Source organism: Tigriopus californicus, chromosome 10, assembly GCF_007210705.1.
Source record: "Tigriopus californicus strain San Diego chromosome 10, Tcal_SD_v2.1, whole genome shotgun sequence".
Lineage (NCBI taxonomy): Eukaryota > Metazoa > Arthropoda > Copepoda > Harpacticoida > Harpacticidae > Tigriopus > Tigriopus californicus.
This window is the reverse complement of record NC_081449.1, coordinates 5,533,281-5,534,818: the sequence shown is the minus strand read 5'-3', so window position 1 is coordinate 5,534,818 and position 1,538 is coordinate 5,533,281. Positions and strand designations below refer to the sequence as shown.

The window sequence follows — 1,538 nt, the reverse complement described above, 5'->3', positions numbered from 1 at the left end:
ACGCCACAAAACATGCCTAACAAAAGAAAATCATCTTAACATAGATGCATTCAACAAATCTTTTCAAAATATATGACGTTCTTACCCCGCGCACCCTGACATCGCCCGGAGCGACAAATCGTCTTGACATCCAATGTCTTCTGTCGGCATTGATGGCAAGTGGTCCCTTGATTTCCATATACCTTTTGGCTCACATGGAAGGTGACCCCGGCCAACATGGCCGGCGTCACGTCTTCGGGTGGCATAACGGATTCGTTGGGATTAAAGCCCCACCGGTCCGGACAAGCCGCTCGAGGTTGGGATCGTCGGCGTGGACAAGCTCTCTCCAACACCTCCAGATCCCAATCGGATTCGGGTGTGCCACTTCGGGATTGACCCGACTCGGAATTTCCACTCGATCCTAAACCCGAGCGACGACGAGTGGTGGGCGGTTCGGGGCGTGTCACATAAGGCTTAAATCGTCGCGGGGCAGTAGTCACAATCCGTCGGGCGGGTTGTATGGAATGTTTTAATTGGGCAAACTCCATTTGCAAAGCCTGAAACATTTCGCGACGCTCAGCGATATTTCGCAATCGAATCCGTTCATATTCCGACAACGGGCCTTTCTCAAGGCTCTGAGCGGCCAAAATGGTGCCAACATTCTCTTTGTCGTCACTAAATCGTTCGATTTTGGGCGTGATCTCGGCCAAAGGTGAGCGTTGGGCCCGTCCCCATTGGGCCAAGATACTTGATCTCTGGACCCGCCGCGGGTCGACCTTCAGCTCATTCTCTTTGTCCTCTTGGGATTCGTCCTGGACGACGGCGTCCAAAAAGGTTCGAGTCACTTCCCGCCAAACGGGATTCGACTCTTCCGCGGCCTTCGTCCCCCCCTCCGATCCCGCCTCAACCTTCAATGGCCTCAAAACCACCCGTGGATTCTCCATCACGTCCGGGTAAACCGCCTGCCACGCCTCCCGACACGCTCGTGACCTGAAATTCAAGGCTTGGGCCGTCATGGGCACCACATCCCCGGCTGAAACGTAACAAGGTTGAGCTTGACCCTGAAATTGAACCGAGTATCTTCGGCGGGAAGTTGAGCTGAGACCGTGGGCCGGCCACCAAACGGCCCCCGCGTGGCGACGGGCCCACACCGCCTGTCCAGGTCGTATCTTTCGATCCATGGCGCGGGAATCCGAACCGGACAACGGGTTAATCCGCCATGAATCCTTTCGATAGCAAAGGAGAAGGCCACGCAATTTCTCGAAGGGGTTTCCCGCCGTTTCAGAACTTACTTGAGAATGCAGGCTTGCCAGGTTCAAGAGAACTAAAATAGCCAACCTGAGATTTCAATTTAGCCCAATGTAGCCATTCCAATTCTATAAAAAAATTGTAACAATACAATAACATGTTGTCCATCTGTATCTCAATTGATAGGCAAAAGTGACTCAGGTAGAGGCTCAGATGATGTCCGTAGGGAGGAAAAGTGTCAAGATTGGAGAAGCTGCTGTTAGGTCCAACACTTCTATAAAAATTTAGTCTCAAATTATGACTCAGGTAAA

The 1,538-nt window shown here is 52.1% G+C and overlaps 1 protein-coding gene across 1 annotated transcript in view; it reads right to left on the bottom strand.

Moving 5' to 3' along the window:
* Positions 1 to 1,530, bottom strand: part of LOC131889623 (cell division cycle-associated protein 7-like) — a 2,086-nt gene extending 556 nt beyond the window's left edge. The window contains exon 1 of the mRNA XM_059238763.1: positions 86 to 1,530. Within this exon, the coding sequence (XP_059094746.1) occupies positions 86 to 1,160 (1,075 nt within the window). The 5' untranslated portion in view covers positions 1,161 to 1,530. The remainder of the gene's footprint in view (positions 1 to 85) is intronic.
* Positions 1,531 to 1,538: the final 8 nt, after the last annotated feature.